Consider the following 24,523-nt stretch of genomic DNA (forward strand, 5'->3'; position numbering starts at 1 on the left):
GTGGTTCAGTGGTTGCCAGTAGAAAAGAGCTATCTATTGAAGGCTGAAGAATGGAAGGGATCACTTTCCATAGCACCACAATAGATGGGAGACTAGGAACTTGGACATCAGCCTGATAAATGTCTTTGATTAGGGCAAGACAAACTGAAAAATATTTATTAAATCTGATGAAGAAGAAATGGTTATCACTATGGTCATAAAATTCAATCTGTTGATAGGGAAGATTCTCCAATCTTTAAATAATGAAGGTGAATCTTGAAGGATCAGAATAGGAAAAAAAAGACCTGACTTCATGATTACTGACTCGGAAAAAGAGTCACTTGAGAGACATATCAATTTAATACCTAACTAACTAACCTTCAACTATGGAAGCTGAATAGAGGAAGTGATTATCCACTTATATTATGCAGGGAATGTTATCTGAACTCCTGTCCTCCAGTTACCTCACCTTCTTCTGTAGAAATGCAAAGTTTAAAAAAAAACTGAAAAGAAACATGGAAGATTTTTATCAGTTGACAAGATGAATTTGAATAAGAATAGTAATTTTATTGACTACTGTTAATAACTATTGTTTTGTTTTTTATTTAAAGACAGTAACAAGTAAAATATGAAATATAGATGATTAAAGTGAAAGACAACTGATATTACTAGGTAATGTTTGTTAAAAGAAATAGAAATGTAAAAGATTGTTATTAATATTAATGGCAGAGCTGTACTGGAATAGAATAATTATTCCATTTACTATTGTTATACATATATACACAGATATCTATACATATATACTTTTTTCTTTTAAGAATTTAGTGTGTATTTTTAAGGGAATGTACCAAGCAGAATTCGATTGAAAATAGGTGTGTGTTATAAAATAGAGGTTAAAAAAATGAATGTTATAACTGTAAAGATGTAACTTAAATTTTTAAACAAGATTTGAAAAAAGATACAAAGGTGTTGCACTCCAGTCTAGTAATTACAGGGGAAAATTTGTTTTATGAGAAAAGATAATATGAAATTGTAAACAGGACAGACGAAAGTATAAAAACATTGATTAGAAAGATTTTAAAAATTAGAATAGGATATATAATTGAATTAAGAAAGGAATGAGATAATTTAAAATAGGGCTATAGGAAGTAATGAAAGGGAAAAGCTATTGAAAAAAATGTGAAAATAGTTATAAGATATGGATTAGAATGTATAAGTATTTATTGAGTTTATGTCTGTATGGAGAAGTGATAACCCGGGGTCACACTGTTCTAAAAAAAAAAAGATATTTTATTTGTATTTGTATGTTTTGTGAAAACTTAAATAAAACTTTTATGGGAAAAAAAAAGAAATAAAGGGGGGAGAAAACCCAAAGTGCAAAAAAAAAAAAAAGAATAAAAAGAAACAGAAGCCTTTCTGATTGCCTTTGCAGAAAATACAAGTGAGCTTTCTACAAAAAAGCTCACCTTTTCTATTGTACATCTTTTTCCTAATCATAAAGATGTATCATAAATAAAACCACGATATACTTTCCCCAATTTCATACAAAAACGCAATAAGGGTTATCTAGGCATACATAAACATTCTTTTTGCTGATCAAATAAGTTAACATAGCCATCTCTGAAAATTCAGGTTTTAGGTTTCTGCCTTCAGCTTTTCAGAACACCCAGGACAAGCATGTCTCTGAAGACTCAACCACCATCATTCTTCCAATAAAGGAAGAACTATTAATATAATTTTATTTACATGATCTGATTTTCCATCTACCACTCAGGAAAAAGGGAAATAAATAATAACTTGTTGATACTATTTCTGTTCACAATAGGAAGAATTCAGTGGTGGGATTCATATTTTTTTTACTACCGGTTCTGTGGGCGTGGCAGGGGAAGGATACAGTAAAATCTCCAGTCACAGGTGGTATTTGCCAATTCTCCAAACTACTCAAAATTTCCGCTACCGGTTTTCCAGAATTGGTCAGAACTTGCTGAATACCATCTGTGGGAGAGTTCTAATCTTAATTAGTTGCCAACTACAGTTTCTAGTCCTTCATTTTTAACTAGGATAGAACCTCTACAGGATAAAGTACACTAATTCTTTTTCTTTTTAGGGCAAGTTCAAGCAAGGCACGAGAAAGTTTTGTAAAATTTCCTTGTGCTTCGTATTTGTGGCTGAGCCAAAATACTTCAGCAGTTGTCTTCTTTTGACAGTCCTTTGGTAATAGAAATTGTTTACCTGCTTGTAGGTTTGGATTAGAAAAGGAAGTATAAATAAGCATGGTTTAAAGCATCAAACTGGAATTTGATCCCAAAATGTGAACAACTCTTAGCTGCAGTATTTGCTTTGCTACCTGGGTTAATTCAGGGCTGCAAAAAAGAAGCGGAAAGAAAGAGAGAAAGAAAAAGAAGAAAGCAAAAAAGGAAAATGGAAGCATAGCGAGTTGAGAAATATAAAATCAAATCAATTTGATACCTGGTGACATCAAGGAGATATCTATATTATTATTCTGGCTCTATGAAGAAAGAAATAGCAGCCAGTAGAAAATCATTATGCTTTACAACATGTTTTCTATGCCACCAGGTAGAAGAATGTAATTATGACATTTTAGAGGGTTCCAATATCTCAGCAATTATCCTTAAATATCTATAGAATTTATGTCTTTAGTAAAATGCAGTAGATTTGAGGATCCATAGTGATTGTCCTCTTATTTTCCCATAGGAGAAATCTCCCTCACAAATTTCCTGTAAACCGTAGACTGGTACACATTTCCACTGAAGCAAAGATTGTGCATATTATGGTCCCAAAAGCAGCCAAGGTTAACCAACAGAAAATGGAGCTTCAACTCCGCTGTATAAGCAAATTGAAGTATACAAATATTAGATACAGTAAAATTAAAAACTGATTGCAGCAGCATATTTTGATTTGATCTAACAGCAAATCATGTGTTGAATGATTAATTGGTTTTATTAGTTTTAAGGAACTGAATACTTAGATTAAGTCAACTAAAAACTTTGCCTGTACTGATGAGGAAAAGTCATTACATGACTAATGTATGACCCTTTGTTTTGGTTGGAAAGGGTAGCAAAGTCACGAGGCAACTGACACTGACAAGTTCTAACTTGCACATCAAGTACTAAACAAACAACGAATACCGGGACAAAATATTCTTGCCAAAATGCATTGTTTATCAAATTCAATGAGTTTCAAAGCAGGTGAGTACCAAGGTATGACTGTAATATTACATTGAGGTCAGATAAAAAGAAGAAAAAATCTAATGAAATTGCTGTATAATTATAAAACAGTGGCCCCCAACCTTTTGGGCACCAGGGAGCCAATCCATAGAGAAAAGTTTTTCTGTGAATCAGAGGGATGTGTGATTTTGCATGTTTCCTGCATCCCGCGAATGGAGCTTCACTTGTTGTGCGGCCCAGTTGCTGGCATGCCACGGCCTAGTGCCAGTCTTGGGGTTCAGGTCCCTTGTTGTAAAATATCATAAAATATTATCAAAAAAGTAGTTATTGAGGTGGACCAGTTGCTTTCGTGGTGTGGAGACAATAACTTGGTCCTCAACACCAATAAGACCAAGGAGGCTTATAGTGGACTATAGAAGGAACAGATCAGACATCCAGCCCTTGCTTATCAATGGAGACCAAGTGGAGCAAGTGGCCAGTTTTAAGTTTCTGGGTGTTACCATAAAAGAGGACCGGACCTGGGGTGCCCACATTGCAGCACTGTTTTACCCCTGTGAGGTAAGTTGTGCTAAGAGGATGTATCTGGTCCAAAATCACCCAGCTGGCTTTCATGAATAAAATGGGACTTGAATTCATGGACTTAAACTTCTTAGCCTAATGTCTTAACAACTAGACCAAACTGGCTCTCATTGTCAATTCATCAAGTTGTGGATGAGGCAATCTTACAAATTCTTTAAGTAAAATAAACAGTAAATAAAAATATTTGCTTTCTAATTCCATTTATATCATATATATGTTTATTTTTCAATTGGTTTCCCATTTTTCCCCTTCCCAGTGGAGCTACCCAATCTCTTTAACTGTATCTTCCTTCATTTTCTTCTTTTGGGCTAGAATGGGGAATGCGGCATGTTTTTCCTGAATATGTTTATGTGAAAAGGTATACTACTATGTGAAGGTAAGAGGAGGGAAGAATGGGAATTTTTAGAAAAATCACACTTTTCCCCCGAAATAAAAATATCCTGAGAACCAATTATACTTCAGATTCATTTAACCATTGCCCTTTTACCTAGTAGAACTAGCAACCGACTCATATATTGGAGATCAGAGCAGAGCTGAGCCCACATGACTTCCAGGTCAACCCACTTCCTGTTGGGCAAAACTTTAAAAAATAGGTTGCATTCTACTATAAATATGCCCTTGATTTCATATGGTGTATTTCTAATAGTTATTTCTAATAGTCATATTCAATTGTTTCAAGATAATCCAAGCATTTCATTGATTTGGAATGAGTTTACAGCTGAGTTAAAGAGGGAGAGAGAAAATCCAAAAGAAGTTGATCAAGTTGGAAATGTCATCTGTCTGTCTTCTGGCTGTGCTGACACTAGAAAGTAAAGGAGTGAGCATCAGACAATTACACATGTACAAACTAAGAGTTGGGCTAATACTTGGAGATAAATCTATATTCCACTGTAAATGAAATTTTATGACTTCAATAAGGATCTTTGTTACTCAGTTTAAGTCTTCTTAACCATATTGGATAAAGTAAAAAAAAAAAAACTGGATAGAAATTTAATATTTTTTTCACTTTCAAGTGTTTGGGCTCTGTTAAGGAAGTATCATCTGGAGGCATCTAAGATTCGAGATCGATCATTGATTAAATTCACTATGGAGGAAACACATCCACAAAACCCAGTAGGAAACTTGACTGCTGAGATGGAGCAGCAAATACATCCACACAAACCATCACTATGCTTAATAACTAAAAATAGTCAAATTAACTTTGATACATGAGGCACAAGATTCCAAAACCTATAGCAATGTAATTGCTGCTCTTGCTTGACGTATCAAATATGCTGTCTTGAGAGATGTCTTCAATCTGATTAATGAATAAGCCAGTCCTATGAGTAATGTTATTTCAACACAATATAATGTATGGAATACTGCTGTGTGGTCTATATAAATTCATCTGTATGAGTGCATGAATTGTTCCTCTATCACATTTCTGCCTGCCTGCTTGTTATTGCAAATGTCAGCTACTGTGAGTTTTGTGTATTTTCATTTCCCCCAGTCCAGATATATGGAATGTTTTAATTTGGTACTTCTTGTTTCCACTTAGTGGGACAGAGCAGTTTGAAAATGGATTGGAGAATGATATATAAAAGCGGATGTTATTTGGCCTTCTATAGAACATATAGAGCCTCTGTGGTACAGTGGTTAGAGTGCAGTACTGCAAGCTACTTCTGCAGCCAGCTTCCTACAGTTTGGCAGTTCAAATCCCATCAGGCTCAAAGTTGACTCAGCCTTCCATCCTTCCGAGGTGGGTAAAATGAGGACCCAGATGGTTGGGGGCAATATGCTGACTCTGTAAACCGCTTAGAGAGGGCTGTAAAGCACTATAAAGTGGTATATAAGTCTAAGTGCTATTGCTATTTCCTTCTAGTCCTGTGATAACAGTCAACCAAGGGCATAAGTTATTACCACTCATTCTATAGGAGAGATGTCCTATAAGATATTTTGCAGAGTGATTTAAATTGGATAAAAAGAATAGCGTTTTGTAGATGAAGAAATATTGAATAACTAAACAATGCGGGATTATTATACAAGGTGGAGTAAATATTATTATGTCAACAATTTAAATTGCATATTTATAATGTTATAATGATATGGGTATGACTAATGTAATTAAAATAACTGCAATGGATAAGAGATGAAGGGTAGAAATAGAATATCTATTAATAAGATTGGTGTTATCGGGATATGAGATAGAAGTAGACATTCGAAAGAGGGAAATACTACAATGAATATTGTTATATGTTAAAACTAGCAGGTAATGAAAAGATAAAAAGTTGAAAGAGAGCTGTATTCTATATAATGTTATTAGAAAGATGTAAGTTTAATGTAGGTGATTAAAATTGTTAATTTTATTATAATTACTGGGTATCAAAATTAATACCCCGAAACTACACTGTCCATGTATTTAATACTTATATACATTCAAAAATAAAAAAAAACTTAATAATAAAAACAGAAATTTTGCAAAGTGATTTAAATGGGATAAAAAGAATTTTGTTTTTGTAGGCCAAAAAACAGACTTTGAAACGGATCCATATACTAACAATGAACATCTTATTGCCAGGTATATAAAGTGTTATCAAAATGAATCAGGATGATGACTGTATTAAAGACTGTATGATTAAATGGACAAAATGCAATATTATGCTTAATCAATGGGAAAATATATAAGGGAATAAAATATAAGGGAATATTAAATAAGTGTTGGAAAAGTAAGCAGTTTAAAGGTACTTTTTACTATCTTTAGCGGACATCTAAGAATCCCAACAATTATTGGGACCAGATTTGTTGTTAGATTCGGAAGATACTAAAAATGGATGTATATGTCAGCCTTCAAGATTTTCTTCCTTTGCTTTGCATCTTTCGGCTGTCATAAGTAACGGGGGTGAACTAGAATGAACTTCTGAAAACGTATTAAAATGTATTAAAACGTATCAAAAAGGAATCCTTTACTGAGATGAGACAATTCATGTAGGAGTTAAAAGCAGTGTCTAAAGTCTCTCAGGCATGCAGAGATAGATAAGGGAGTTTAAAACCCCTCCCCTTATCTTGATGTATATTTAGTAAAACAAAGAGCCAACATGTTAATTCCCTCCACCCCCTTTTGAGAACGATCTTTTTCAGAGTTTCCCAGGACACATCTCACTGTGGAATTTTTATGGTCTCTTCATCTCCCGGCTATCTCTCTCAGAGGTGATAGGTTCCGGTCATCTGGGTTTCATCTTTCCATTGTATCATGTGTAGGTTATACAAATTCGATATAAGATTAAATATATTCAGGTTACATAAAGAAGGATTTCTTTATCAGTCTCTCCCCCCCCTTTTCTTCTTTCATTGAAGAAATGACAGATACAAGGATCTGACAGGGGGGAGGAGGGGGGGACATGATTATGGGAAGCGAGCTGGAGGTTTCACAAAACAGAACTGTATAAGTTGGGGAGGGAAGTTTTTTGCTTAGGCTTCTATCCTATGCTACGCGCAACCGCAACTCTTTATCAAAATATACCAAGGTCAACGGACAGAGGCCTCATCACCACCTGGAGATGCCCACATGAGGCGATACACAACTTTTAATTGGATGAGCCAATTGAACTATTGGGGGTGGGAACGTTGCCATCACATTGTGATTTATGCGCTCATTTTCTCAGATTCAGAATTCTTTTGTTGCTACCACTTGATTTCTAGTAAAAGATATCTTTTCTCGAATTAATGGAGTCTAAGTATTTCTTTCTTGGATTTTGAATGGAGCACCAGCTGACATTATAGATGAAACTAGAAGTTTTACTTTTAAGTATAATAAATAAGCAAATGAAAAGAAAACATGGGACTTCTTGCTTGAGAAAGAAAAAAAATGAAATTTTGATTTTAGAATTTGATGCTTAGATCTGTTATGATTACAGAAATGTTGCCTATGTTCATTATGTGTGTATGTATGTGGTTTAGGTTTAAATTTAGAGTAAGAGGTTATTTTATTATGCATTGATTACTTAATTTGTATACTTTTTATACAATGTTTTGTGTTTTTTTAATCTTAGAGTAAGAGGTTATTTAAATATTTCATTATATATTTGCATTTCTATAGAAGAAAGTTTGAAAATCCTGTCATACTTTTTCTTGTAGCTTCTAAACTTTTTTCTCTTTTTGATCCTTATGCCTCATATTTTTTTCCTTTTCTGTTATTTTGTATTTTATTATTTTAATGTAATAAAGCAGTTTTAAAAAAGAGAAATTTGCTGAATATTCTGTCTATATCTTTTCCTTCCTTAATTTAAATTATTTTAATTTAGTATACTGTCTAAAACTTTCTTTCATATTTGTACATCTATATCAGGATCCAGGAAAAATTAATCGTCAAATAGTTTAATAATGTGGTTCAGTGGTTGCCAGTAGAAAAGAGCTATCTATTGAAGACTGAAGACTTGAAGGGATCACTTTCTATAGCACACAATAGATGGGAGACTAGGAATTTGGACATTAGCCTAATAAATGTCTTTGATTATGGCAAGACAAACTGAAAGTTATTTATTAAATCTGATGAAGAAGAAATGGTTATTACCATGGTCGTAATGTTGGTGGGGAAGGTTCTCCAATTTTTGCCTGTGCATATTGTCCTGATATTTTGAAGGAAATACAAGATATAGGTATAATAAATCAACATCCTGTGCATTTAAAAATACTAAATTAAATACTAAACATAGAGGAAGTGGTTATCCCTGCAGGGAATGCTAGCTAAAATACTGTCTTCCAGTTACCACGCCTTTTACAATTGACAAAGGCAGTAGCATCTATGGCAGGTGGGCTCAAAATAGGAAAGTCAGCAGTCATAGCAGTACAATATTCAAATCCTACCCCTTTTCTATATCTGCTAGTGTAATTCATAAATTCATAGCCATGGATATTTAATTGTACTGTCATGATTAACTGATTTTTCTATTTTGACATTTTCCCCTCCTGTGGATGCCACTGAATTAAGGAAGACTTAAGTTTTCTGCACCCCGGTTCATAATTTTTGAAAACCAGCAGTGTAAATATCTGTTACAGCATTACAGATAGTCCACGACTTACAATAGTTTGTTTAGTGATATTTATAAATTCAGGTTTAGGTTTCTACTTTCAGGTTTTTGTAATACCCAGGACAAGCATGTCACTGAAGACTCTACCACCACCATTCTTCAAATAAAGGAAGAAATATTAATTTTATTTTATTTACATGATCTGATTTTCCATCTACCACTCAAAGAAAAAGGGAAATACATAATAACGTGTTAATACTATTTCTGTTCACAATAGGAAGAGTTCTAATCTTAATTAGTTGCCAACTACAGTTTCCAGTCCTTCATTTTTAACTAGGATAGAAGCTCTACAGGATAAAGTACACTGATTCTTTTCCTTTTATTTTTTTTTAGGTCAAGTTCTGGCAAGACATGAGAAAGCTTTGTGGAGTTTCCTTGTGCTTCCTATTTGTGGCTGAGCCAAAATGCTTCAGCAGTAATCTTCTGTTTTGACTGTTCATTGGCACTAGAAATTGTTTTGTATATATTATGGTTTTGAAAGCAGCCAAAGTTAACCTAGAGAATGGGCTTCAACTCCTCCGCAAATAAAATATACAAATATCAAATACAGTAAAATTAAAAACTGGTTGCACCAGTATATTTTAATTTGATGTAACAGCAAAGCGTGTTGAATGAAGTAGTTGGGATGAATCAATTAGGTAATGGAATCAGTACCACAAAGACAGTGCTGCATTTGAGGGAAAAAAGAAGTATCACGAAGTTCTAGGCAGTTACTTTTAGAATTTTATCTGATATTGGATAAAGTACTTATACTCTCTGAAGAAATCCATCAAAATATTAACTAGCCCTGTCTCTGGCCTTTCCAAGTACCATATTTGCCGGCATATAAGACGACTGGGCATATAAGAAGAGCCCCCAACATTTCCACTCAAAATATAGAGTTTGTTATATACTCGCCGTATAAGACGACCCCCCACTTGGAGGCATGTTTTCAGGACAAAAAAGTCATCTCATACGCCGGCAAATACGGTAAGTTGTAACACTTGGGGTATTCTGGATATAATTCTTGATTGACACTCCTGCCCCTTTCCCCCAAACTTACAAAGCCACCAAAATGCTTTAGAGAGGCAGCTTCGCCTTTCTCAGGCTGGCACTCAATTCCTCTCCCTTTCTTTGTGACACTGTTGAGCGATCTGCTTTTTCAGGGAAAATAAATAAATAAAAGTAAAACTGGACGAAAAATAGTCGAGTTGTTTCTTAATATCTTTCCACCTCCCCAACCAATTTGTCTCCAAGGGTTCTGAGTGCGAAAGGGCCGGCACTGATCAGGCACAAAAAACTGGTCCTTTTTCCCCTTGGCTTTGTGGTTGTTACTTCTTACAGGGAGGGATAATGAGATACCCATGCTGGGAGAAAGCGGAAAGGATGTCTATTTTCCTGCTTGCTAACTTTCCAGAAAGCGTCGAGTTCCTACCCGAGACTTGCCAAAAGTCCAATTCATTCATTTGCTACCTTTCTCCAATGAGATCCAGATCTGTTTCCACAACGCGCTTAGGATCTTATCTTATTATCTTATTATTATCTTATTAGCCTTGCTCGGTCCGTCCAAGAGAGAAGAAGGCAGACGGTTTTGTGCTCAGAGAGAAAGGAAAGGAGCCTCTCGCTCACACTGCACACTGCCCCCTCCACCCCAGCAACGCTTAGGAAAAGAGTTACACAAGCATACTTTCCAGAAGTGAATCTGGGGGTGGCAGGGGGAGGATTCGAGCAAAGGCTGAAACCGGGAAGAGAAAACTTCCCAAAGAAAATCGCATGAGCAGCATCCCATTCCTGGGAGAAAACAAAAAAACAAAAACATGAACTCTTCCCGAAGCGCAAAAGCAAGGATGGCGCTTTCTCAGCTTTGAGCGGCGTCGCTGCTCTCCCACCCCTCCACTCATCCCCACGTGCGGCAAAGTTTCTGCCACTGGGGGTGGAAGCAGGTGAGGGATGGGGGCAAAGCCTGGAGCCTGCCGGTCTGCTCACACGAGCGGAGTGGGGGGGAGGAGGAGGAAGAGAGACTCCGGCTGGCCTTGAAGGGGCTTCGCAAGTTGCGGAGCTCCGCCCCGTCGCTCTTGCACCGAGTGACAACAACGTATTTGCCGGCGTATAAGACGACCTTTGTTATATACTCGCCGTATAAGACGCCCCCCACTTGGAGGCATGTGTTCAGGGCAAAAAGTCGTCTTATACGCCAGCAAATACGGTACTCAAAGTTCAGCCAGATTCTGCCACTTCTGAAGATAGATGGTATGGCCTAGTATAAATTCAGAAGTCCTGCAAATCGTGTAAATCTGTTTTATCAGGGCCTGCAATTTTATGTTCTATTTATATTCACCCATGTTTTCTGGTAGGAAGGAGAGATTTAGAACAAGCATCCATTGAGTGATGCTTGCAGTCCTGGGTTTCAGGCAGTGAACATTTCCAGAACTTTATGGAAATACTTGAAAATGAATCAACAAGAAAGTGTGCCCTGTTTCTAGTCTACTTGCTTCATTAAATTCTGGGCCAGGGGATTTGAACAAATTTGCACAAATTATGCAAACTAATCACATTTGCTTATATGGTATGTTTGCTTATTTGCTTAATTTTATGTTGGTTTCAGAAAAAGTTATGATTATTGGAGAAATTTTAAACTTGTTCATTTCTGTACCCAATCGAAGAGTTTCCTTGAAGTAAGATGGGTGGCGTATACATTTATAATACATATAAAATAAAATAAAATGTTTCTTCCTTTTTCTGTAATATTGCAGAATTACAATATGCATGAAGAATAAACTCTTGCTCTGTCATGAGAAACAGAATTACGTATTCAACAGCCCAGAAATACTTGTCAGAAATTCTGAATAGGTTATGTTTCTAACACGTGAATTCAATCTTTAAAGCTGATTCAAGAAAATGTAGGAGGAGACACCAAACTAAATATGAATATTTATATAAATTCTCAATTCCCCGTTTATAATACAATAATGACATACTGTATCACAACTCGATACAAAGACTAAAAAGCAATGGGTACAGTGCTACTGTCAGCTTAGGGTTGACTTTCCAATTAATGCATAGTACCGTTATTATACTAAATGAACGTGGTTAGGATGTCATTCCATGTAGTCCCTGCAAAGCAACTATCTACAGCCCTGAATCGTTTTTCATTTTGCAAGTTTATGAGACCCATTGCTATATTTCAGATTAATAATTTATAGTGAAATAAAAAATGCATTTATTATAGGTTAGAGGTAGACTGTAGTATACAATTAAATGTATTTAAACCCATTGAGCCTGTGCTGAGTTATGTACTTCTTAATTTTTTTTGAGATTACCAGGAAATGGGAGTTGGAATCGTCTATGAGACAGGCTAGTCTTTAACCCCACAAAGCTTCCCCAAATAGTTCAAAATGTGGCCATCTTGACAATGCAATCTAGGAGTCAAAGATCAATGGTTGATTGAATGCCTACCACTGATGGGTCATGGTGCACTTGTGATACTGTAGCAAGGGGTTAAGGTCCTTGGGAAGTACATAAGATTTAAGCTGAAACAGGATTGTGCTCTTATATTTTCTAAAATATTATATTTTTTAAACATCAGGAAGAACATGATACTTTTCCTATTTTTCATAATAGACAAAAATCTTGAAGCACGTTAATGAGCAAAGAAATGCACTGTGCATAACGTCTTTCAAAAATAGAGATGCTCCTTTTATTTTCATCATCCACCAAATGGTACTATTTTCTCAATTTAAAATACAGGGATTTGTTAGAAAAATATGTAAATTTTTAAAAATTTGACTTCTCTGGAAGTCTGTTTGAAGAACAATAAACTATTATCATCCCACTTATGTCTCCAGAGACAGTAACGCATTAATATAAATGGGCTTTACTGCTGTAACAATAAAATATATTACATTGCTGATATATTTTGTCTTTTTCCATTTTTATTGGTGAGTCTTAATATATTCCATTGTACTCTTTTTCTTTATTTCCTCAAGAGGAGTAAATTCCACCAAATATATAGTAATGCCTGTCATTTGTATTTTGAGCTTCTGTTGAGTTACTTTGAAATGATTAAAAAATTAGAAGTTTGTACAAATCTATACATAAACTTTAAAAAATTCCAAGATAAAGCAGGGTAGATTTGACTGGCTAATGCAGTGATGCATGTGCAAAACCAAAATGAACTACTGTATAGGAGTGTGCATGGGGTTGATTTAAACTGAAGTCTGTGTAGCAAGTGAAACTTAAAATCAACTTCAAATCCCTATAAAGTTTATTTTTATTGATAAATGGCCAAAATAAAGTTTCTGTCCATCGGCTTACGAAGGTTTCAGTGTTGCTGTTCTCATGTTGGCAATGTTCCTTCTATTTTGGATGTTATTATTCAAGGAAGACATAAAAGGTTCATTCACAATACACTTGTACACAAATTGAAAATTGTAGTTAAGTGATTAAGGCACCAAGTTAGAAATTGAGAGATCAAAGCCATCTGGGTGACTTTGGGCCAGTCACTCTCTCTCAGCTCAACTCAGCTCACAGAGTTATTGTGGGCAAAATAGGAGGAGGAAACGGTAACAGCATTTAGACTTATATATTGCTTCACAGTGCTTTAGAGCCCATTTGAAAAGTTTCACAGAGTCAGCATATTGCCCCCAACAATCTGGGTCCTCATTTCACCAACCTTGGAAGAATGGAAGGCTAACTGAACCTTGAATTGGTGAAATTCAAACTTCTAACCACTGAGCCAACATGGCTCATGTATTAGGTATGTTTGCCTCTTTCAGTTATTAATAAAAATAATAAGGCAGGTTATTTTTTAAAAAAAGAAAACAAATTTCTTCTTGTTGAGTGTGCTTGAATTCTGCATTTTTATTGATTATTTCTATTGATGTTCAATCTATTGGGCCTGTTTAAAATGTGGGAACATTTATTGATATTGACCTAAAAAAAAAACCCTACATTTGTTTCTGTGTGGTAGAACAATGGGAGCTGTATACGTGCATTGAGTATAAATGGGATTTTTTTAAAAAAATAGCATTTTTAAGTTAGTGTTAACTTCTCACAATTTCCTAAATATGGCCCTGCAATTTTCTTAGCAAGATTTTTGAAGTTGTTTGCCATTGCTTTCTTTTTCCAGGGTTAACAGAGAGGGGACTGGTCCAAGGATCCTCAGCTGGTTTCATGCCTAAGGAAAAATTAGAACTCCTGGTGCAGTGGTGGGATTCAATTTTTTTTTATTACTGGTTCTGTGGGCTTAGCTTGATGGGCATGGCAGGGGAAGGATACTGTAAAATCTCCAGTCAGAGGTGGTATTTGCCGGTTCTTTGAACTACTCAAAATTTCCGCGACCGGTTCTCCAGAACTGGTCAGAACCTGCTGAATACCACCTCTGTCCTAATCTCTCCATTTCTTAAATAGGTGTCTTGACCACTATACCCATTCATATTAACATTCATTTATATTCAATTATTTCACATTAATTGAAAAGAGTTAAAGATTCCAATGGAGATTTTCCATTCTGTTCTGCAATTTATGGATGATGAAATAGATGAAGTTGTTTCCTCTTTTCAGACAATCATTTTTACTTATCCACTTCAATCAATCAATCACCCGAGTTCTTCTGATTGTCAGAAATACAGATCATTCTGCTGACACCTTAACATTTATACAATTAAAAAAATCAATAGACTCTAACAGGAATCTTACTAAGCAGCATTCCAGTCTCTGTGGAAATGAAAACATTTCTGTTTGCTCTGGAAAATGTAATTGTACATGCAGCTTAAAATGAGTGATAATAATATTATGACTCATTTTAAAGTCCAGAAATATTTCATGAGAAGAGTTCTCCACTCCTCTACTCGTAGCAGAATACCTTATGCCACCAGACTTGAAATTCTAGAACTAGAAAATCTTGAATTACGCCATCTTCGGTCTGATCTAAGTATGGTATATAAAATCATACATTGCAATGTCCTACCTGTCAATGAATACTTCAGCTTCAACCACAACAACACAAGAGCACACAATAGATACAAACTCAAGGTAAACCGCACCAAACTTGATTGCAGGAAATACGACTTCAGCAACAGAGTGGTCAATGTCTGGAATACTCTGCCTGACTCTGTGGTTTCTTCCCCAAACCCCAAAAACTTTAACCTTAGACTGTCTACTATTGACCTCACCCCTTTCCTAAGAGGTCTGTAGGAGGAATGCATAAGCGCACCAATGTGCCTACCGTCCCTGTCCTATTGTTTCTTTTTTTTATTTGTATCCATTTCATGTAATAATAACCATGTTTATACTTGCTTGACAAATAAATAAATAAAAAAATATAACAGCTGACAGCACGCTTCATTTCTAAAAACAAAGAGAAAACTATTTAAACAGTTACATAGCAATAGCACTTAGACTTATATACCTCTTTATAGTGCTTTCCAGCCCTCTCTAAATGGTTTACAGAGTCAGCCTGTTGCCCCCAACAATCTGGGTCCTCATTTTACCCACCTCAGAAGGATGGAAGGTTGAGTCAACCTTGAGCCTAGTGGGATTTGATCCGCCAAATTGCAGGCAACTGACTGTCAGCAGAAGTAGTTTGCAGAACTGCACTCTAACCACTGTGCCACCAAGGCTCTCCATATGCTGTTCTCCTTGTAAATTCAACATATAAACATAAAACAAGGGCTGAATGTTCAGAATTTCATTCTGGTGGTTGCATCACATGCTACATCTCAAAAGAATAGTATTATCAGGAAGAAGGATCATCGTATCCATTTTATGTTGGTTTCAGGTTAATTTGGCTGCAGATCAAAATAGAAAATTAGAATAGAATAGAGCTGGAAAAATTCTTGGAGGTCTTCTAGTCCAGTTCCCTGCCCAAGCAGGAGAACGCAGAGGTGGTATTCAGCAGGTTCTGACCAGTTCCAGAGAACCAGTAGAGGAAATTTTGAGTAGTTCGGAGAACCGGCCAATCCCACCTCTGACTGGCCCCATCCCCATCTATTCTCTGCCTCCTGAGTCCCAGCTGATCGGGTGGATCTTCTTTTGTTGCCTTGCACAGGAGAACGGAGCTGGAAAACAGGTTAGTGGGGTGGGGAGGGAATGGAGATATTGCAGTAACCTTCCCCTGGAGTGGGGTGGGAACGAAAATTTTACAGTAACCTTCCCCTGCCACGCCCACCAAGCCACGCCCACAGAACTGGCAATTAAAAGAATTGAATCCCACAACTGGGAGAACCTATACTATTTTAGTTAAGTGGTTGTCGGGTCTCTTCTCCAAAACCTCCAGTGATGGAGCGCCGACGATTTCTGAAGGTAAGCTATTTCACTGGTCAATTGTCCTCACTGTTATTATCCTGTGAAATGTAACTTCATTCATGTCAAAGGTGGCTCATGAGATATTTGTGAAGTCTTGTTACATTACCTCCTCTACCCAGGTATTCTCTTGTCATGAATACCCTTGTTTTTGCAGATTTCTTCCGAGCACTGAAAGCATTAACAACAATCTCAGTAGCAACATATATTAACCTCAAGTGGATGGATTTCTCAAATAGTTTCAGGGGAAAATAAGAAGGTAGCCCTAAGCAAAAACCGGGTTTAGGACACTTATCTGATTCAAAATGCCATTCTCCTTGTAAATTCAACATATAAACATAAACATAAAGCAAGGGCTGCATGTTCAGAATTTCATTCTGGGGGTTGCATCACATACTACTGAGAAGTGGATTGGAAGGAAATGGTGGGCAAGACCAGATTGAATGTTACGGGAAGGTTCATCTTTTCTTTTTTCTCTGGCGTCTTCTTTTCTCTACTTTCCACTTCTCTTCCTACTCTATCACAGGGTCTGCACTTCCAATTACTGGAAAAAATGTTGAAGCTTCAGTCTCACCCCTTTGTCTAGCATATTACTTAATAATACTTCCTAGGCATTTTTGTTTTGTTTAATTTTTACCAGAATGGATTGTCGTTTTTGCAAAATAGGTAAAACTTTATAGGCAATGTCATGGGTTTTGCTTTGTGAATGTATTTATTTTATTAATTTTTTTATTTTATATTTTACAATAATTCTATTTCATTGTAACCATGTGTTGACTTGGTACATGTATCTTGTGCTTAGAATTATAATAAATACTTTTCTTACCAATATAATAATAATCACATTTTCTTATAATTATTATTTAATATAGCTATTATTTTTTAACACTTATCTTATTGCTATATATATTCATCTGGTCCATTTTAATTTGTTTTATTTTCCAACCATAATAAAATAAAAATAATAAATAAATTGATAAAATAAATTGCATACCGTATAATATTCCATTTTTTCTTTTTCTTTGATTACCAATGTTAACCTATTTATCTCTGCACATTCAAATATTTTCTCAATTACTTTTCCCTCTATCGCTATCTTATCACTTTTCCAATTCTGAACAAATACAATTCTGGCTGCTGTTAATACATGTATAATTAAATATGTTTTTTCTTTACTGTAACCTTTACTGTACCATTCCTAATAAAAATATTTCAGGTTTCAAATCTAATCTAGGTGTTTAATTATTTTTTTCAACTATGTATGTATTTTTGTCTAGTATCTTTTAGCTTCTATACAAGACCACTGCATAATATGTTCCAGGTGTCTGGTGGTACTTCCAGCATTTAGCTGATTTATCTTTGAACATCTTGGCTAATTTTGCTGGTGCAAAGTGCCATCTATAAAACATCTTACACAAGTTTTCTTTGTATGCTGTCGATATTGTTAATTTGTAATTCCTATCCCATAGCTTCTGCCATTTATCTAATTCTATAGCATATCCAATTTTTTTTGCCTATACTATCATTGTTTCTTTAACTTGTTCTTCTTCTAGTTTAACACCTAGTAAATAGCACTACAATCTTTTAATCAACTTATCTTCTGTTCCTATTAATATTTTATCCAATTCTGTCAACTCCTTATGAATCCCTTCAGCTTTAATACCTTTTTCATATCTTGGTTGTATTTGCATATATGAATACCAATGTATTTCCAACCCTTGTTCATTCAATTCTTGTTTAGCTTTGAACTCACCCTTTTCATTTAAGATATCTTTATATTCAGCAATAGCTCTCATTTTACAAACATTTGGGTGCATAAGTGCTTCCATTGTTGATAGCCAGACTGGAATCTTCATGTAATGTTGTTATCTACTTTTTTCCTATGCTAATAACAATGCATTCCTGACCATATGTCTTTGAAAATACCCATGTATTTTACTTCTTCCATATCATAGAAATGCACGCCAGCCCAGTTGCAAATCATGTCCCATGTGAATTTATTTATTGAATTGCCCCTAACTTACAGAAAAACAATATTGCCATTATGGATTGAAGTATATGCCAAACTTAAAAGAAAGCAGTTCAATGATTTAAAAACCAAATTCCTTCAATTTCTGTCTTTATATAAAGAGTGGGAGGAAAGAGAAAAATAGAATGACGGACAGCAAGGTGGATGGATTCAGTTACAGTTACAATGAATGCACCATTGGAGACTTGAAAGAATATGCTAGGGATAGAATCGAATCGAATCAAATCAAATAGAATAGAATAGAATAGAATAGAATAGAATAGAATAGAATAGAATAGAATAGAATAGAATAGAATAGAATATTGCTAGGAAGGGACCTTGGAGGTCTTCTAGTCCAGCCCCGCTCACGCAGGAGAACTTATGCTATTTCAGATAAGTGGCTGTTTAGTTTCTTCTTAAAAACCTCCACTGATGGAGTGCCCACGATTTCTGAAGGCAAGCTATTCCACTGGTTAATTGTTCTCACTGTTAGGAAGAATATTTTCTTGTTATTGATATGTTGAAAAGAACTTTTTAAAAATTATCTTTGATTTTGGTCGCAAGTCTTCGTTCATTCTGAGCCTTTGCTTTCCTGACTTCATTTTTGCATGTTCTGGCTATCTGCTGATAATCAGTTATGTGTTTGTACCTAAGAACACATGAAGCTTATTGGAATGTCACACCAAAAATCATTATGGAAAGTAAACTAACTTTAAAACATGTTGTAAATTAGTGCTTACACACTGTACAAGACCAACCTGCTCACAGCTATCACCAACCCAGATTTGATCTTAAACAGCAATGAAAAAAAAATGACACAAGAAGTCTAAACAAAGCTGTTACAGCTGCTTTTTTTTTTTTTTTTTGACAGAGTATGCAAAATAAAATCTTATTTTACAATTTTTGACTTGGAACCATGAGTAAAAATTTGAACAGGCTTATTCTCCCCTCTTAAATATAAGGTTTTTGATACTAAAATTTGCATGCTTTTCATAATCCACACATACAGGAAATTGAATGTAATTTGGGATGTTATTTCCTTGGTAAACATTTTACTTGGATGGCCTAGAGTTCTGTAGAGCAGAGCAAACTTTACAAAAGATACAATTCTTATACTATAATACTTGTGGTAAAATAGGAAGAACCTGTCAATGTTTACATTTTGATCTAAATAAATATATAAAAATAAAAGCCAAAGTTTCATGGCTGAAAGTTTCCTTCTTATAAAAAGGATGTGATCTTTTTTTTTTTTAAATGTCTATATTTTAGAAGGCTGAATTAAGTCTAAGTTCTATTTCTTTCTGCTAGATTTATATGTAAACAGATGTTAATTAATTAATGAATCTCTATTAAAAGAATGAAATAGTCCTTCAATATTTGATGGTCTGGATTGGCTTTTCTTGTTAAAGAACTTTCTGTTAAACTTTCCTACAGTGTTTATTACTCCAAGCGAGGACTTTTAAAACAAACAAAGAAGCAAACCATTACCTTCTTGTTCTTTTTCAGAGCTTGCTTTACTAGAAGCTTGCTAGAAAATTCAGAATATGGATTTATAATATAAAAAGACAAACAGGATGTCCAGGATTAGGATAATTTTGGAATGTTCAAAAACTTTAATAATGTCCAGTTCCTCCAGTTTGTAAGCAGTCATAATCTAACATGCTCAGGATAAACATGTTAGGATGTTTTACTGTTATATAATTTTCCACTTTCAGTGACAGACAGAAAATTTAAATACATTAACAGATAGCTCTTATTTGTTTTTTTTTTAAAATATATTTCTTAAATTGGAGTTAGGAGAAGACTGCTCCCATTGTAGCAAATGTTGTTTTAATAACATGTAATTACTTATGTCATACTTTGTTGCATCTATCCCTGAGGGCTTGAGAGACTGAACATGTGCTAGGAAGGAAGAATGGAAATAAAGAAATGTTGAATGATCTATGTCCTTATGTCTCATTCTCACTTACTGGCAAGTATGCTGGCAGAGTCACTGTCTTTTCTGGACTGAACATATTGGTGGTGGAGGAGGAGGAGGAAGAGGAGAAGGAGAAGGAGAAAATCTCTCCCCCTCCCCCCCTCTCTCTCCCTCCCTCCCTCCTCCCTCCCTCCCTCCCCCCTGTTTGTAACCAACAAAGTAGATATATGACGGTGCCAATGAGCATAATGATAACAATATAAATTTGTACAATTACTATTAAAGGAAAATGTAGTAGTCTTTCAGCACCACCTTCTGGAATATCATGAAAATGTAGAAACTGTAAAACAATACTTCTCTCAAACTATAGAGGCATTTAGGATATTTTAATCTCACCATTTAGCCACTGGCTAGCTGCTTATCTCCTATGCATAATTTAAGACCTAAGAACAATGACAACAAGGATCATCCTAACTGGAATAGAGCAACTTTTGATTGATTTAAAATTTGATGTAATTTGAAAGATGAAATTCCCATTCCCTGTGATCAAGTAAGGATTTTACCTGTGTACTATGCATAAAAGGACAGAGTTTCATATGAATGTAGTAGCGCTTCTTAATTGTTGTGCCACGATTTCTTCTTACTACTGATCAGTTGGATCAGTGAAATAGACTCAAGCTCCTTTGGGCTTAGAGACTTACAGCTGAAAAGTCCCTTTAACCAAGTTTTGTAATAGAACATCACTACAGACTTTCAATTGTACTATGACACCATTAATTACCATAATTAATTATTTACCATTAATTAATCTCTTAATATCAGTCATAAAAGCTGTAGCAGGGGATTGGACACAGACTTCATCTGTGGCTGATAATTTAATTGTAATATCTTATTAAAGCACATACCTTGGTGCCCTGATAACTTTGAGTAACATTTCTGTGATTTGAACAGGAGATATTTCTCCCAGGTTTGAAAGACTTTTTCCACAACAAATATTAACAACTAAGTTTTCAAAGTGCTATAAAATTTTGTCATAACTTTTGAGCACCCCTACAGTAATGTTTGAAAATTGAAAGTTGAAACATTTGACCTGCCCTACAATATGCACTGATTTCAAAAGTTCTCTAAAAGCTTTCTTCGTCTTGGTATCATGAACAGATTGCACAAGGTGCTGTAGAAGCAGGGATCATTCTTAAAATGTAATAAATGTGCTAAATTATCTGCATGTCCCATAGAAATGAATGGGAAGTACTTTAACAGCCGTGATGGCGCAGAGGTTAGAATGCAGTACTGCAGGCTACTTCTGCTGACAGCTGGCTGCCTGCAATTTGCAAATTGGCAAATCAAATAAACAATTGGCAAATCAAATAAATAAAAAATAAAAATAAATAAATTTGGCAGTTCAAATCTCACCAGGCTCAAGGTTGACTCAGCCTTCCATCCTTATGAGGGCAATAAAATGAGGAATCCAGATTGTTGGGGGCAATATGTTGACTCTGTAAACAGCTTAGAGAGGGCTGTAGAACACCGTGCAGCGGTATGTAAGTCTCCATGCTATTGCTATCTTTTTTCCATTCTCTCAAATCCATTTCAGGGTGGTGTGATCAAAACATGTTCCCAAAGCATCTTAAACCATTAAAAGGAAATGGCTTTTATTTTTGACTCAAAATGGATATGCACTAGGACACCCTACATGTAGGTCCTTGCTGGGCTATTAGTGCTATTTCACCCGTACTGTGAAAAGGAATTATTTATTTATTTTTGCAGAGGAGAAAAGCAAATATCAAAGTACACAATAATAGCTTATTACTACTACTGCTACAATTACTACTACTGTTTGGTAATGGCAGTTTCAATTGTGCAAGAAAAGCTGGAAGCAAGAACTTCAGATAACATGTGATTTCTCTAATTTGGTAGAAGGTTCAGTTCCAGGCAATTCAATTGTAGCACTATTATTATTTATTAGAATTATGTGCCAACCAACTCCCAGTTGCTATTTATCAATTGTTTAAAGATGAAAAACAAGGCATTAAAAAAGAAGGGGAAAAAAAGAAAAAGAAAGGTAGAAATGGGAAGATAACAAACCAAGTAGAGACAAAAGAAAATCTAGGATAAAAGGAAGCTTCAAACATCTCCACCAAAGCCTTGGGTCTTCCAGCCCCTTTAAAACACCAGCAGAGTGGTGGGTAGTGGCTGTTCAGATCTCAGTGGGAATTTCACTCCATGCAAATTACTAGGTTGATTTTTCATGAAAATCAAGGGTATCTATAGACCAAGACTCTTCAAACTTGACAGCTTTAAGACTTGTGGACTTCAACTCCCAGAATTCCTGAGCTAACATGACTGGAGGAGGAATTCTGGGAGTTGAAGTCCACAAGTCTTAAAGCTGTCAAGTTTGAAGACCCTCTAGCAGGAGCTATTTAAGAGACTCAACTCCCAGAATTCTGGAGGAGGAATTCTGGATGCTGTCAAGTTTGACCCTGTATAAAATTCAGTCCTGGTCAGCAAGAGCACGGGGCATTTTATAGGTGGATGGACAAAGTAACAGAAGTTCCTTCTCATACTGTAAGAAGAAAAACCGACAAAACATGCTAACGCTGTAGATTGGGGCTATGCAACCTTGGCAAATTTCAGACCTGGCTGGGGAATTCTGGAAGTTGTAGTCCAAAAATCTTAAAGTTGTCAAGTTTGGGCACCCATGCTGTAGGGGTATGCTTTGGTAAATACATACAAAATATCAGTAAAATAAGTGGAATAGCTTAGAAACTGAATAACTTAAAATGTTTTTAAAAGAATATTATTATTGTTAATATTATTTGCAGACATGACTTCTGTTTCTGTGAGATCCTACCCAGCAAACGTGCATGGGTTTCACTATGCGTTATGCAAAACTGTTGGTTCGGGGAGGGTTCACAGTTAATCCAGAGTTAGTGCAGACCCTAATATAACTTGACATAGATTCACAGATTGTGAAGAATCAAGAACTAATAGAGTGCCAAATGGAATGGAAGAGCATTCCCTTTATGTCCAATATGCATGATACAAATTGTATGTAAACATATAAAGAAGATACTAGATTGTGGCAGCATAGATTGTAATGATACTTGCTTTTCAATGTGATTATGATACCTTTGTCATTATGTATTAGGTTAGATCGTAATACGAAGGCAAATACTTCCATATTCTTTGATGTGTTTTTGCTTTGCTCTGCTGTGTGTTCTACTATTCCTGGATAGTTTGTTTGTTTTACTAGGTTTGCATTATGTGACTCCAATTGTGTCAGACCTCCCAAAGCCACAATAAAATCAAACCAAAAGTGTTACAATATATAATAATATATTGAAATAAGTTTAGTAAGTAATCAAAAACTTCCAATGCACCAAGGAGCAATCATAACACCATCCATACACATCAGAAAACATCAGACACCTCAACCTGCAGAGTTCCACAGAGGTGTCATGGAGTTTCCAAAAAACCAACAGGGTTGGACCACTTTGATATCCGGAAGAATATTTTTTCAGAGGAAGGGCAAGACTGGGAAGATCTTACAGTGGGATCCCTGCAAGAGACAATCCACAAAAGTCAGGATTCAGAGGGGCTTTCTCTTCCATATCCCAACAGATAAGCAGACTTTATTTCATTCAAAAATGTTTTCTAGTTGTAGAATTGAAAAATCTATACTTTGCTGTACCTTTTAGTTTCTTTCCTACATTTGCATTTTTTTTCTATTACCAGTATGCATATGGATAGTAAATAAAATGCTGTTGATCATCTCTATGCATTTCAACATTAGCCTAAGCTTGCATCAATGCTTTTCTACAGCATTTTACATTTGTGCGTATGAGGTTTTTTTAATCACTAAAATACTAGACACTAATAGTTTTTAAACAAAAATCTGCTAGCACACATTGGGGACATATTGATGTAGGCATCTCACACATGGGCTGCAATGATATAGATGAGCTCTAGATGGCAGTAAAAATCCAGAGTTTCTTGTATATTTCTGTAGATCCTGCAGAAGCCTAGGTTTTTGTTTTTTTTTGTAACCCAAGTAAGGTATATCTAAAATAAATAATATTAATTAATTTCATAATCATTTTTATAGTGGAAACATGTATATGAATAGCATGATATTGGGGAACATAAAAGGTATGGCAAATTGCACATAGACAATCTTTGAACACTCAGTTCAAGAATAATAATATAATAATTCCAATATTTTACTATGCTTAGAAACAAGGCTTAATTAATCAAGAATATGCACTCTTAGAAGAAATTCCAGAAATGACACTACAAATGAAGGATACTCAGCATTCAAGTATAATGCAAGTAAGAGTTGTAGCTACATTACTGGAGGCAGAGAAAGGGTAAGCGAGCAGGAATTTTGAATAGACTAAGGAAAAGTGGAATAAAAACTCCTCTTCCTTCACTCTTTCTGACTAATTTATGTTCATTCGCTAATAAGATGGATGAAATACTTCTCTTAAATAGATGCAATACTGAT

General features: G+C 35.3%; 2 protein-coding genes and 2 long non-coding RNA genes across 7 annotated transcripts in view; 3 read left to right on the forward strand and 1 right to left on the reverse strand.

The window, feature by feature from the left end:
• The window catches only part of LOC148130122 (uncharacterized), a 33,313-nt gene extending 17,419 nt beyond the window's left edge, over positions 1-15,894 (reverse strand). Inside the window, exon 1 of the long non-coding RNA XR_015750271.1 lies at positions 15,287-15,894. This is a non-coding gene — a long non-coding RNA (uncharacterized LOC148130122). The remainder of the gene's footprint in view (positions 1-15,286) is intronic.
• On the forward strand, positions 1,507-9,616 carry LOC113413043 (uncharacterized). 2 transcript variants are annotated; one of them, XR_015750269.1, is made up of 4 exons: positions 1,507-2,566; positions 3,054-3,188; positions 4,760-5,484; positions 9,146-9,616. It is a non-coding gene; the product is annotated as an uncharacterized LOC113413043 (long non-coding RNA). The 2 variants fall into 2 exon arrangements; XR_015750270.1 differs by having other exon boundaries at positions 1,507-2,411; positions 5,284-5,484.
• Positions 15,895-16,012: 118 nt separating the features above from the next.
• Positions 16,013-24,523, forward strand: part of LOC113413042 (hyaluronidase-4-like) — a 59,374-nt gene continuing 50,863 nt past the window's right edge. Inside the window, exon 1 of the mRNA XM_087969388.1 lies at positions 16,013-16,093. Within this exon, the coding sequence (XP_087825514.1) occupies positions 16,070-16,093 (24 nt within the window). The 5' untranslated portion in view covers positions 16,013-16,069. The remainder of the gene's footprint in view (positions 16,094-24,523) is intronic.
• The window catches only part of LOC113413041 (hyaluronidase Ba Hy-1-like), a 29,207-nt gene continuing 20,696 nt past the window's right edge, over positions 16,013-24,523 (forward strand). For 2 of the 3 annotated variants that reach the window (XM_026669049.2, XM_087969389.1), the window contains exon 1: positions 16,013-16,093. In XM_026669049.2, the coding sequence (XP_026524834.1) occupies positions 16,070-16,093 (24 nt within the window). In that variant the 5' untranslated portion in view covers positions 16,013-16,069. Of the gene's footprint in view, positions 16,094-18,475; positions 18,558-24,523 lie in introns of those variants that run through there. The other variant, XM_026669050.2, reaches the window with a different exon arrangement.

Source organism: Notechis scutatus, chromosome 6, assembly GCF_049901735.1.
Source record: "Notechis scutatus isolate UNSWTSFEM ecotype Mainland chromosome 6, rNotScu1.2, whole genome shotgun sequence".
Lineage (NCBI taxonomy): Eukaryota > Metazoa > Chordata > Lepidosauria > Squamata > Elapidae > Notechis > Notechis scutatus.